General features: G+C 39.2%; 1 protein-coding gene across 11 annotated transcripts in view; it reads right to left on the bottom strand.

Annotated features, from left to right (window-relative positions):
- LOC413968 (dystrophin, isoforms A/C/F/G/H) overlaps nt 1-12,514 on the bottom strand; it is a 413,776-nt gene that overhangs the window by 5,145 nt on the left and 396,117 nt on the right. For all 11 annotated transcript variants that reach the window (XM_026446499.1, XM_026446488.1, XM_026446500.1 and 8 more), the window contains 2 exons: nt 2,232-2,491; nt 774-932 (listed from right to left, as the gene is read on the bottom strand). In XM_026446499.1, the coding sequence (XP_026302284.1) occupies nt 774-932; nt 2,232-2,491 (419 nt within the window). The remainder of the gene's footprint in view (nt 1-773; nt 933-2,231; nt 2,492-12,514) is intronic.

The raw sequence follows: 12,514 nt of genomic DNA, 5'->3' as shown, positions 1-12,514 counted from the left end.
TGTTTAATCTTTATTAAATCCGCGATTCTTGGGGAGGATTCTCGAGAGAGGCAAGCCTAGGTTTTAAGAATTTATCCACGGTTCGACGAATTCGCGAATTCATCGGATTCTATGGCCTTCAGCGATGATCCGGATATAGGGGCGAACCAAAATCGGCTTTAACTCTCGATTGAGAGAGACCCGCAAGATGGCGATCCGCGCTGCTCTTCCCGCACCTGTCTCGCTGCTCATGACAGTTATGGAAAAGTATGGAAGCTAAAGTTTAATCCCTCCCAGCCCGAGTTTTAACATTTCACCGGCAGTTAATATTTTACATCGAGAGTTTTAAATTACTTTTAGAAAAAAAAAATCTGTTAATTTCTCTACAATCCATATTAAATTATAATATTTTCTATTGAAATTGCAATTGTAACTTTTAATAATCCGCAATCAATATAAACGCGATTCGAAAGATTAAAACATCTCAACCAATCGCAATATTCGATCAATATTCAAATCAGGTCGATCGAGAGTTAAGCTTTCCTAAAATCTAGTCGATTCTAAATTAGAATTTCTATCGTTTCATCCATTCGCAAGCACCGACTAAATATTCGTCAAATCTCCGAGACGAGATTCCGGCCAACTTCTTCCTCCCCTCCGAATCACAATTGTCTCATCAATTATTCGTTTGTTTGCGTTTAAGATCTCGCCCCTTTCCACCCCCTCCCGATCCCGTGGCTCCCTCCCTCGATAAATTAAATCGGCCAGGTATTGGTGCAAGGAAGATCGATTACTTGATATAGTAAGGCACTTTGGCGGGTGTGAGGGCTCTCTCCCATGGTGGTTCCACGCTGCTCGCGAGGAAAGCCTGGCTACCCGGAGTGCTGCCATCCTTTCCAAATCCGCTTAGCAACTTGTAACGCTCGTCAACCGCCACTTGCAGCACCTTCCACCTGCGAAAACACGCGAAAAACTTAGCTTCCTTCGAGCGATGGATGAAAAAATAAGCAACGAGTAATCCCTCGCTCTCGTGAATCCTTTTTTTCTTTTCTTTTTAAGGATCATTGCGAAACTTTAAAAAGAAAAAAACGAGCATTATAATACTTTTTTCTTTCTAACGATATAGTAGATATCAATTTGAAATTTTTAACTTTTAATGATTGCAAAGAGGAATATCAATGTGTAATAAGGGAGTGTGGCTTCCATTTATATTATATAAATTTGCGCACAATATTGTTTTTCCACACATTTCTCTTCGAAATGCGTCGAGAAAGGAAAAATGATATCGATAGCTTTGTTTGAAAAGGTGAAGTTGTGCATTTTTGAAAATTTTTCAATGCAAGATTCGTATCGTGAAACGTTACGTTAGACAAGTGCAGTTATAAGCACAACTGAATCGCGTGTTACGCGAAAAGAAGGATATATAAATGGAGTTCGTTTAGAGTTTAGAGGCGAGTATAACATTGTTGTTTAAAAGCTTGAATTAGAATTGCGTAACGTTTATAATTTCGTGCATCTGGGGAATATTACATAAATTCTCTCTGTTATTCGGCGGATGAAGCCGAGGTTATTAAAATAATGTAAAACACATTGTACACGGTGAACACATTATGGTCGCAATAAATACCGAACCATTTAGCACGAGTTCCACGTATATAATCGATATCACATTTATTTGTATCTGCGTTTAAACACATGGCGATATCTCGCTATTTTCGTTTCTCTTAATTTAAACGAGTAATTTCCTCCCAACTTCTAATGACTCTTTCGAAAGCCTTTCAAAACTGATATTACTTACTCCAAGAAGTATATTAACGTTTAAAATATACATACATTATACATATATATATATATATATATATATATATATATATTCTAAAATTCTATAGGATCTTATCGTCCCATAACTAAATTTTAGAATTTTAACTAAAAATTTAGAGACAGTTATTATTTCATTAATTCGTTCGTTCAATTAAAAGACAATTTATTATGCTATCTTTATACAGTCAACATACTGCAACTATTTAAATTTTACTTCACGAAGATTGATCTAAAATTATAATCAATAGACCATGTTTTTGTTAAACAAGTGAATAATATATTTGCCGAGTTCCTTTAAATTATATGCATATATATAATAAGATCCAGGGAAAAGAGCAAAATTTCTCTTTAAGTTGGAGACAGTTAGTCTTATTAGCGAGATAAATTTGAAACGGGAAGAGGCGTTCCAAGCATTCAACGCTTGAGCGTACCTGGTGTTGAGATCTTCGAGTTTCGCCAGCAAAGCATGAGAAACGATGACGCTGCTCGAGGCGAAGACGCTCGCTTGATCGTTCGCGTACTCGATGCTCCTCTGGATGGGCAACAGCCGTTCGCCGAATTTCTCCAATTGCTTCAGCAATTCCGTCGCCTCGTTCGCGTCGCTTGGATTCTGCCACCCGCCTTGGATCGCCTCGGCGCCGGCCATCCGCGACGAAAGATCCTCCAGCGTCTTTTGGAACACGCATATTTTCTGCGAAAGGGAAACCAAACCGTTCTCTCTTCATCCCTTTCACGAAACGTAAAAATTTTAAAAGACAAAAGACGAGAAAAAAATTGTCAAACGTTTGGCAAATTGCGATGATAATATTTCAAGAAGGAAGAGAGAGGGGGATGCAGTTTGGCAGGCTTAAAGTCCAAACTTTAACGCAATTTCTTCTCGCGCGGAAAGTTTAAACGAAACGGTTGGCGTCGCTATGATTTTACCAGGACGTTAAACTTTTAAGTGTATAATACGCGTGATAACTTTTGCTTCTCTCGTTTTCTTCCTCCTCCCTCTCCTTGTAAACTCGAAGAAAAATTTGTCTTTAATAGCGGCGGAATCTCTCTCTCTGCACGTTCGCCAGTGTTCCTTGCAAGTTGAGTGAATAAATTTATCGAGGAAGGGAGACAGAGAGGAAAAAGACGAGATTTGAAAAGAGAGAATGGAATTGAGGTTGCATCGTTGGAAAGAAAAGGAGGAGAAAGGGAGCATGTTAAAATGATCAAGCTTTCGCATTACTTTTTTCCATATCGCGTTTGTTATCCTTGTAATTCTAATTTCATTTATCTTTTGACATTTCGACTTCTTCTCCTCTAAATTTTTTGCCGTTGAATTTCTTTTTCGTTTCTTAATGTTTTCTCGTTGTCCGAAGAATTCTATCCGAAATCCCCTCTGGAATTCACTTCTCTACTCTGCTACCCATTGGATGTAGAAATTTTTCTAAGTTCCAATCTCATCACGGGGAAGGGAAGCTCGAGAAGAGAAGTCTAAAAGAAGTTCTCGGGGATGATAAATTATTTTTCACCACTGATTGCGAGGACAGACACTGGCCACTGGAAGTTGTCGAGAAAACAACTCTCAGAAAATAATCAAACAATCGATAGAAATAATTTTCAAGTTAATGTAACAATATATTAAGGTTAAGCTAATATTCTACTTAGATAAACTTCGATATAAAAATATGCATCAATGTTGATTCATTTTACACGATCCTCGGCGATTATTTTTACATTTTACACAAATAAAACTTATGATCAATCCAAAAAAATTTCATCACAGACGCGTTTTAAAAAAAAAAAGATATGCACGAGTTACGTGAAAGCGAGATTGATCGTTTCTTTTAATAATCTTGTCTCGAAAAAAAGAAAAAAATTGATTGATTTTAATTCTCGTGAATAATCTCGCGGGAAAACATTTATTATACACGGATGTTAAAATATTCATTGGATAAAAAGAAATTTGATCGAGGTTGAACGGGGTTTCCACGTATCGCCGGCACCGAAAATAGTGAACGAGAAACGTAGTTCGAGGGTTGCAAGCGTAATTGTCAGGAACGAAGAGGTTTATGGTCATGAAAATAACGTTTACGGTTTCGTGCTCACTCGTTCGGTGGGTCAGTCGTGAGTAATAGTTGCTATTAAAATTCGTTATAAATTGTAAGACGGGGCCTCCGCTCTCGTATTTCGTTGCCGAGAGAGTGCTGATTGCTTCGCGATAAAGACACTAATGGACGAAAGGATTTCGTTTAACGATAAACATGTTGGGAAAGAAAAAATTAAATTTTTTAACGGTATATTTTAAAGTATATTGTAAAGTGGATGCAAAAAAGGAATATAACGACATTCTTATTTTTTTCAATTGAAAGTGAAACCAGAATCAGATGTACTTATAAAATCCGTTTAATTATTACTCGTATTTTTTCAATGTCGCGTTAAATTTTTAATCTCTCTCTTTTTTTTCCCCGTTAAGATAAAATAATTAAGATAATAATTGATAAAAGAAAGAAAAAAGCATCGAGTTGAGGGGACGGTCGGAACAATTAGATTTTCCAACTTCCTCTTTGTCAACCGGTAATAAAGTAGTTAGAAAATCTCCGGAGTTTTGATTGAAGTAATTCGGGTAAATTGAATTCCTGTTTAAACGAGTCTCAAACGACAAGCAACAAGTTAATAAATAGTTAATCGAGAGAAGCTACGGGAAATTAAATTTTTTTTCCATTTTTTTTCCAAATATTCGTATATTGCACGTCAGAATTATATCTCGATTACCTCGCGACAACTCGAACTTTAATAAAAATCACGATGATACGAATTTCTTCACACTTATCCGACAAACTTCTCAAATTATTTCGTTATTGAATTTCGCGAATTTTATAAAATTACTTACAAATTCTCTAATTGCAAAAATCAAGACGCAGTGAAACAAATAAATACATAATTCTGTCAAAATGCAAGAAACGTGCATTCCAACGAATGACTCTATTCCACTCTACAATACTTGCATCACTCTTGCATTACTTATCTCTATTCAATATTCATGTGCTTTAAAAACTTATTTACAATTTTTCAGATTTGAATCCTAAGAATCCTTTTCCATTATCCTCGTTTCGCAATAACCTCTACGTATAATTCTAAAAAAAAAAAAAAAAAAATCAGCGGGTGAAAAGGCGGCCGCCTCGTGGATTCTCCGGTTGCCGATGAAAGAGCCGTTGGCGACGGTCGTCGAGATAACGCGCCCTTTTTCCGCTCCGATAAATTACATTCGACGGCGGTGTGCACCCCTTTGCAGACTCCGTCTCGCGGATAGAGGGGACAAAAGAGCCGCGACAATAACCCTTAAACAACACCTAATATCCCTTTCAGGCCGGCCTGACGAAAGCAGCCAGCCAGCCACGCTTTCCATTCATTCGATTACCCCCCCATTCAACCGTCCCACCACCACCCTCTTCGCTTAAGTCGCTCTGCCTCTTCGCGGTCGAGAGAACCGACCCACGCGTTGGAAAACACCAGCCGCAACGGAGGAGAAAACGATTCGCCACCGTTCGTTTCTTCTTCCACCACTTTGCCTCGATCGTTTGTGTTGTTTCGCTTCTTCTTTCTTCTCGGTTTCATCTCGGTTGAAGGAAAGGGGAGTGAGGAAATAGGATTTATCGTAGGATGGATCGTTCGGTGACATTCGATATCGTCGATCTTTTAAAGTCTTTTACCTAATATTCATTGAGTTCTCCTATTTTTCTTTTTCTGTTCCAAAGAAATTCTTCGAAGAAATTTCTTAGCGTTTCTTCTTTCGATAATAGTTGAAGAAAATGGAAATTATGGATTAGATTATCAGAGTCGCCGAGATGGAGATGGAAATAAATACTTTGATTAAATCCATACGAGGCGATTAGATTTGGATTAACGTTACTATTATTTCACATTTTATTATTTACAGTTCTCCTATTTTTCTTTTTCTGTTTCAAAGAAATTCTTCGAAGAAATTTCTTAGCGTTTCTTCTTTCAATAATAATTGAAGAAAATGGAAATTATGAATTATCAGAGTCAGCCAAGAGATGGAAATAGATACTTTGATTAAATCCATACGAGGCGATTAGATTTGGATTAACGTTACTATTATTTCACATTTTATTATTTACAGTTCTCCTATTTTTTTTTTCTGTTTCAAAGAAATTCTTCATGTTTCTTCTTTCGATAATAGTTGAAGAAAATGGAAATTATGAATTATCAGAGTCGCCAAGAGATGGAGACGGAAATAGATATTTTGATCAGATTCATACGATTAGATTTGAATTAACGTTACTATTATTTCACATTTTTAAAAAATATTATAACGACGAAGAAACCAAGCCAATCCCGAAAATCGTGCGTTTTAGGGTTAAGAGGGTGCTCCACGCAAGGTGCTCTCGAAAAATTCAAAAATAATGCATCAAGCGAGAAATTATACGAGGGTGTAAGAAAGGGGTAACGAGAAGAACGGACGAATGGAGGACAGGATGCAACGGTGGAGAACGGTGGAGAACGGGAAACAATAGGCAGAACGAATATAGAGAATAGAAAGGGAGAAAGAGAGAATGGAAGGATGGAGAGAAAAGGGAGAAGGGTCGGTTGGAGGAAAGAGCAACGAGCGAGAGAAGGAGAGAGAGAGAGGTGAAGAGTGGAAAAGGGTTGGGAAAAGTCTGCATTTGCATTCCAAATAAACGTCGACGACGGACGCTAAATCGCTCTAATTAGTCGTCCCGCTATGAAAGTACTTTAAGCGGCGCTTGTTCGGCATCCAGAGCGCGTTCTTAAAGCGGAAAAGCGAAGAAAAAGCCGCGGGAAGGAAAGTCGATTCCGACGACCCCCGGAAGTTGGCTCTCGTCATGTCGTCAAAGTGACGCCATCGGGGATCCGATGAAACGCTGCTGCACACGTCCTCCCCATTTCTTGTCACTTTCTCGTCACGATTCTCATAAAATAAAACACGTACGTTTAACCAATGAATCGTTCGCACCTTGCGCGAGATATCTCCTCGCATCTCGCGTGAAAACATTTCTTCATTCACGGAATTAGAAACTCTACCCTTTAATTGGATAAATTACGATAAAAGTGATATCTCAAACGGAACTTAAATTTCCAGATCGTGCCAGAAAAATAAAAATCCGAAAAAGAATGTAGATAAAAGAAGCGGAGCAAGTAATTCACACTTTTGACCGCGTTAACAAAATAGCTAAATGCACCGACGATTTATTGGCATCCGAAGGAATTGTCGAGTTAAGCTCGAAGGAGAACAAACTAGAACAAATTTACAATATCCTTTTTCAAACTCTCGCGAATACTTCGTGATCGAAATTTATACATACATATACGTAACAGAATAAAAGAAGAAAATAGAATTGGGAGGTGATTTCATCCTTTCGATCGTGGCGAGGATTTAATCCCAGGTATAACAATAAATCGTCGGCGAAAGGAGCGCGCTTAAAGTGACGCGTCGTCGTAGAAAGACGAATGCGCCGTTGAAAATAAGATTGCACGGTCATCAATATGGGCCAGAAATGGTCCCAGCGAGGGCGGAGGAACAGGAGGGAATGGCGGGTGTTGGAGGCGGAGGACGAAACAATTTTTCCTCCGCTTGGCCGTCTGCAATGTCATTTATTATGTAGCCAACCGGGCAATTAAAGTTAACTCGGCCGTGCTTTCGCCTTCCTCCTCCTCCTCCTCCTCCTCCTCCTCGTCGTCGTGTCGTGTTCTGGCCAACTTCTTCGCGGAATCCACCGAGCTAATTGTCTGGCGCCGTTCGACGCTCCCCGCTCCGCCGTTACGAGCGCCGTTCGATAATTAGCGTCGCGCAATTTTCTCTGCGAGATCCCGAGATGCAAACGAATCGCGCGTCCGTCGATAAACTGCGAGTTGGTTCTTGGGGGAGGGAAGAGGAAAGGTTCTTGGGAATCGGTGATTCGACCGTTTCTGCACGAAACACGAGTTTGAACGCGAGGTCTTTTCCTTTTTCTTTTTTCTTTCCAAGGATTCCTCGCTTAGATTTCTTAGAATCGGCGGAACTGCGACCAATGCGAAAATCGTCGTCGAGATATTACGGAATTCGAATTTCTGAAGTGAAATCAAAATTGATCGCAACGGTGATTCTATTATTGCATCGCGAAGTTTCTTTTTATCGAAGAATCGAAATAAACAAATTGCTTAACACTTAACGGGCAAAAGAAACATGGGAATAATAATAATAATAATATTATACGAATCAAGATAAAAATAAAGAAAAGAAAGTTTTAAAGATTCCGTTCGATGAAGAGGCTCGATTATCCCATCTTGGTATGTTGGTTAAAAACATTCCTCGCGTGATATTATTCCATTGAGAGAAGAAGAGCTCGCGCCGTAAATTCCTACCGTAAATTCATCGAGAGAGAGAGGTAAAGAGAAAAAGAAGAAAATATCTATAATAAGATCTTCGTTGAAATCACTTCGTTGATCACGTTGACGCAGCGTATCAGCTTCGAGGTAAATAAAGTTATCAAAATAACGTTCGAGCATCGGCGTGAACGAGAACGAAACGAGAGGAGTAAAAAGAAAAGCAAGGGGAGGAGGGATCGTGGAAGAGGAGGGAATTGAAAGAGTCGAGAGAACGTACGACTGGTCGCCGAACACCCTCCCCGTAAATATTCAGTTTTCCCGGTTTCCTGATATTTATTAGATTTGCCGTGGATGCGGACAAAGAGAAGGCCTGGCCTGGGGTGACTAAGCGACAATATTGTGGCGCCTCGACGTTGGCAACACGCCACGCGCATCTATTATAAATCTGGCCTCGTAGCCCCGCCGAAGTACCCTAGACCTTCACTTTACGCTTCTCCTCGCCGCTCATTCTGACCCGCCGTTCGATCCATTGTCCGGATAAAACAACGTTTTTGACGCCACACCTGATCCGAATACCCTCCTTCTTCCATCTTCTTTTATTTCTTCGAATCGCCTCGAATTTTTTTCCTTTCCTTAGAAAACGATCCTCGAATCTTTGTACGTGTTCTTCGATGCTTTGCGCAAAGTGGAACAATGATCGAAACGTAAACGTTTTGTACATCAACGTTTCTGTCGTATATTGTTATTTGCTCGTCGTACAATCGTTCTCTACAAGAAAATGTTCTCGACTGTTTGACAAGCATCGCCTCTTCAACGAATACCGTTCCCTTTTTGCCGATGATTCGCTCTTTGCACGAAATAAGATTCACGAGGAACATCGTTCTTAGAATTTGGAGAAAATTTCGCGAGCACTGATTCCAAGATGATAATAATCTCATTTTGGAATCATCGGGACACAATTCAACCCAGTTTTTTCTTTAATCGAAACGAGAACTTAATTAATACAAATCCCTCCCCCTCCCGAACTAGGAAGAAAATTAATTTCGAATCGCGTGGCAAAAATTAATTCGGACGTATCTAGGTTAATCACGTTTCCCTTTTCTCCTCTTATATAAAATAACGCAAAGTCGTAACTTCCGTTGCAAATTTCTATCATCCTCTCTTTCTCTCTCTCTTCAAGCGACCAAGTTTAAATCCGTTTGTCACCGGATTTATATATTCCGGGGGAACTTATTACTCATCCCTCCCCCTTTCGTGAGATCGAACAGAATTAACAGAGAATATTCGATCGAAACGTAACGCGAAGAATAATAACGTAGAATCGCCAGGATAAATTCATTTTACGCCTCTGACCCGCGGCATAGATAAATTCCCTCCCCCCCCAGATATAATTAGTTCGACGTTCGTCGAGCGAAAATGAATAATTCGTGCCCTGTAATCGTTCGATAACGATTTATCAAGAGGGGGGAGGTTATTATTTATTCGTTCGTATGATGCAATAGATCGACGATAAAGGAAAAAAAAAAAGGAAAAAAGATCGAAGCGATTGATGGTCACGTCGTGAAGATTCCATTCATCGGCCTCTCGCGGTTTAATAAACACATCGATGTCGACCGATGTGTTCGAGGAAGTTGAATGAACAGAAAGGGAGAAGGAGGAGAAGAAGAAGAAGAAGCTCGGTCGACACGAACGCTCGGGGACTTGGAACGTTGCGAAGGAACGCGTGCGAGGAATCTTAAAACCGGGAGAGGGTTACAGTCACAGGCCTCTCTCCTATGTTTGTCTCGCGTATCTCTGCCGAGGCGAAGGAAGTCAGGGTCCGTGAAAACGATAAAAATAACTCGCCAAGTCGTGAAAATACTTCGATTCGCGGGAGTCGCGAGAGCGAGGGCTGCTCTCTTCGCGCGCGCGAGGTTTTCGGCATTCCTTTCCTCCGATGTATATAATATCGTTGGAAACGTATGGAAATTCATACCGTTTTAAAAATAAAACTTCCTGGCGCCGCCCTCTCTTTCTTTCTTTTCTCTTCTTCTCTCAACACACCGAAATATTTTACGCCCCACGTGGCGCCTTTCCGCGTTGCTTTTCTGAAGGGAGATCTAGATTCGAGTTCAATTCCTCTTTTTCCTACCTATCTCGGAAAAAAGTAACGACGAAAACTTCTTTTTATATTCATTCAACACGATGGATAAAATTTTATTGCAATTAAAACGATCCCATTTTGTTTACGAATAAAAGAAAAAAAAAATATCAAAAATTCGTCGATACAAACGGATCTGTAATACGAACGAGTGATTTACGAGAATCAAAAGAAAAGAAAAAAGAGAGAAAGAGAGAAAAATTAACAATAGCGCAGTGGTATTTACTACACGACTCCCGAAACAAGGGGGGAAAAATTGTTAATATCAAAAATATCTATACGAAAGCGAAATATGAAGCGAAATATGTTCAACGTTAAACTTGGCAAAAAAAAAAAAAGGAAAAAAAGGAAAAAAAAATCCGCGTATTTTCCATGAAAAATATCGTTGCACGTATGGCCATCCCCGGTTTTATCGCGAAAACAGGGGCCATCATATCGAGGAAAGTATATTCATTAGCCTCATTTGCGGGAGATCATTAAGCGAGCTTGGTCGTTTTATATCACGGTGAAATATTCCAGTGCGCGCTCTCGGACAGATTGACAAAAATATTTCGCGGCTGGCAAATGCATCTCAGTGCGGGATACGAGAGCGACCACTTTTTTTTACACCCCCCCTGTGCTCCATCCCCCTTGCCCGTACATACAAACGCGTACGTGTATTCCTGTTCGTTCTTCCGCGAAATTGTGCAGGCAGATGCTCTTAAAATGGAGGGATCCGTTCAGAGTACGAACGTTCCACACCTGAATGGGGGGAATGCGATCGAGCAAACTCGATACCAACCTCGCGGTCTTCGATATTCCTTCGAAGGGAAATATGAAAACGCATTTCCACCTCCCGATTGAAAATTCGTGCATGTGATTTTTTGCCAGTATTTTGGATTATTATTTAAAATCCAATACGATTCGTGTAAATCATTGTTTTAAGAGAGTCTAATTTGTCTTGTTTCGAAGAGCAAAACGTAATATTTTATATTGTAATTAAAAAAAATTGTAAACACGTGTTAATTACAAATCTTAATTCTAATTTAATCATAAAATTTTTTAAACCTTAATACAGGTTTATATTAAATATTTTCTAAACGTGACGCGAGGCATTATTATAGGAGGATTTAATATTTTACGAGATAGTTTAAATTTATATGACGTTAAATTTAAGAAATTAATCGACGTTTCTATTCGTTTTTCATTTGATAGATACACTGCCGGCGCAGTGTGCTCGGCAATGAACGGCAAATTGTATGCATTACACGTATAATATTGATCAATATGCGTTTGTTTATCGCGAATCTAATTGGGCTTCGATCGAAATCATATTTACCGCGGTATACGTTTAATAATTTGCCGTGGACCGTTTATAATAGTAATTCGGGGGAAGGGAAAGGCAAGCGGAACGAGGGAAGTTCAAACTAGAAAGATTGAATTCGTATTCAATTTATAGATGGATGTATCTCGAAAAACATGTTGAGCTAAAAGCATTGAGCATCGTAGTAAGGGGTGGTTATTAGAATTTCATAAAAGAAAAATCGATAGACGGGATCACATCGTGTTCCAAACGGTAATTCGATTCTATATTAATGTGATATTATTTATCACGAAGGAAGAAGAAGAAGAATTATTTTTCGTACGTACGATTAAAAGATTGAAAAAAGAAAGAAAAAAATTAAAAATAAAAACATAGGAAAACGATGATCTTAAAGAGAATCCATCTGTTAAAAATTAAAACACGTATAAAAAGTTATCACTTTGAATCATACGATTTATCCTTTCCCCTCTTTTCGACGTTTATTTTTATGAATTTTATTCGTACTCCCTCGATGCAGGATGCAATAAAGGGATGAAATACCAATACATTCATCTTGCCTCCGTTTTTATTTATCGCCCTGCGAGTAATCGAAAATCATGATATTTCGTCGAGCTCGAAATGAGAACGACCGGCCACGCGAAATCGATGAAAGTATTCAGGGGATGTCTATCTTTAATTGGATTTATTGTTCGACGGGGCGGGAAACCCGCGGAATAAGGTTCTCCGTTGGAAGTAAATCGATTAACGAATACCAAAAATTAGCTCCGCAAATAGAGGAGACGAAGATTTTTTCCCTCTGCCGTTATTGCATTCGATATTCGTCTCACACTTGCAGGAATTCGGCCCCCAAGTCATGAATGATTCAATTCATCGAATCTTGGAATCGATCGAATTTTATCCCACAATTTTACTAAAATATCGTGGTACACATAAATATATTTGGAGAA

Source organism: Apis mellifera, linkage group LG1 (assembly GCF_003254395.2).
Source record: "Apis mellifera strain DH4 linkage group LG1, Amel_HAv3.1, whole genome shotgun sequence".
NCBI lineage: Eukaryota > Metazoa > Arthropoda > Insecta > Hymenoptera > Apidae > Apis > Apis mellifera.
Note: the sequence above shows the minus strand (reverse complement) of the source record. Positions and strands in the feature narration are given on the sequence as shown.